This window comes from Cyprinodon variegatus, unplaced genomic scaffold, assembly GCF_000732505.1.
Source record: "Cyprinodon variegatus isolate N-32 unplaced genomic scaffold, C_variegatus-1.0 Scaffold183, whole genome shotgun sequence".
Taxonomy (NCBI): Eukaryota; Metazoa; Chordata; class Actinopteri; order Cyprinodontiformes; family Cyprinodontidae; genus Cyprinodon; species Cyprinodon variegatus.
In genome coordinates, this window is record NW_015150636.1 from 1,148,235 (window position 1) to 1,149,901 (window position 1,667).

The 1,667-nt window shown below is 43.7% G+C and overlaps 1 protein-coding gene across 1 annotated transcript in view; it reads right to left on the reverse strand.

Annotated features, from left to right (window-relative positions):
• Positions 1 to 1,667, reverse strand: part of LOC107087415 (CD109 antigen-like) — a 91,138-nt gene extending 89,471 nt beyond the window's left edge. The window contains exons 1-4 of the mRNA XM_015378985.1: positions 1,577 to 1,667; positions 765 to 961; positions 656 to 684; positions 311 to 547 (exon numbers count right to left, since the gene is read on the reverse strand). Of these exons, the coding sequence (XP_015234471.1) occupies positions 311 to 547; positions 656 to 684; positions 765 to 961; positions 1,577 to 1,656 (543 nt within the window). The 5' untranslated portion in view covers positions 1,657 to 1,667. The remainder of the gene's footprint in view (positions 1 to 310; positions 548 to 655; positions 685 to 764; positions 962 to 1,576) is intronic.

The window sequence follows — 1,667 nt, forward strand, 5'->3', positions numbered from 1 at the left end:
TTGAGCTGCTCCAACCAGAAGCTTTGATTGGTTTCATCCTTAGTATTCCCAGAGAGGAGAACATCTATGAAATGACAGAAAACAATGGGCTTTTCTGGGATGTTCTCCATCCAATCTGAGGTTTAATGTTCTACAAAGAAGAACGGAGAACTCTAGGCTTTCTTTTACAGTTCTAAGGTTTTAGGGGTGTGAATGCTTTTTAGGGAATTCTGTTCTCAGTTAAACTAAAGCATTGGTTCTAATAGGTTCCGGTGGTTCCAGTCTTCAGACCGATCCCTGATCCGGATGGGTTCTAATGAAAGGTTCTCACCCGGATCAGGATGTCTGCTGGTCCGACACAGGGCTTCCCGTCAGACAGAACCGACACGGCTCTGATCTTCACCGCCTGACCCGGCTGGTAGGATCGTTTGTCGGTCTGGATGAAGGTGGACACGCCTCCAGGCTGGACCTGCAGCTGCGTGGAGTTGGAGAAGATCTGGACCGAACCTCTGTGGCCTTTGACCTTTAGGGTGTAGGAGCTTCTGGCACCAGATTCGGCTTCTTTGATCTGCCAACGGAAACAGAACCAGATCAACGAGCGATCCGAACATTAGAGAGGGAGATCAGCTGAGCTTCCCTGATCCTGGTCAGAACCAGAGAAACGTTTGGTGCTTACAGCAGGCAGAGTCAGCTGAGCTGTGGTTCCTGCAGAGAAGACAAGATGTTAAAAGTTCTGATGAGGAAGTTCTGATCGGACCCAAACTGTTAGCGGACCCCGGACCCACCTCCTTTAACGACGGTGGAGTTCTTGGACAGAACTCCTCCTTGTTCCTGGTAGATCTCAGCAGAGACGGTGACGGAGGAGGAGCCCAGAACGGTGACCGCCACTGAGGTGGGGAGTCCGGTTCTGAGAGCCGCGGGAGTCAGCAGCAGGTAAGAAGGCTCCGATTCAGGCTGGATCCAGTCCCTTCCGGAATCAGGCCTGGAAAACCAACGGAACAAAAGGAGAACAGGATCTGAACTCAGTTTCTGTTCACACGACTGAACAACCAGATGGAGCAACCAGAACCAAACCAGAACCAAGAACACGGGTCCAAATGCAACGTATGACCCTTTGAAAAACAACAAGGTACGAATTAAAACAACAGAAACTCATGTTTGAGGAATAAAATTAAATGATCCAAAATGTGAAATTAAAAGAATGTCATCTTAAAAAGCAGAAATGATCAATCGCTGATTTCTTGTAAAAAGAAAAATGTTATTAACATTTTGTAACAGTTAAGTCATTAAAAGGATTATTTATAAAGCATGATTTAAACTGGTCATATTTTTTTAATTGTATTTTAACCATTTTAAAAAACAGATTATTAAAATTAAGATTTAATTTTTAGGCATTTTTATAGAGTTATAAATTGTAATAAATACAAAAGCTTTAAAGAAAACTGATCAGTCCAGCATAAATATTTCATTAATAAAAAGTTTTCTATTTCAGCTTTTAAACCTTTAAAGAAGTGAAACGAGAAAAGATTAATTTTCAGCATAAATTCCTGTATATAAGATGAATTGAAGGTCCTCGGTCGGCTCCAGGTGAGCTTACCTGTGAGGCTCTGTGAGGTTCTCTGCAGCAGTCAGGACCAAGAAGAGGAAGACTCCCTTCAGCTGGAGGCGATCCATCATCAGAGCTGCAG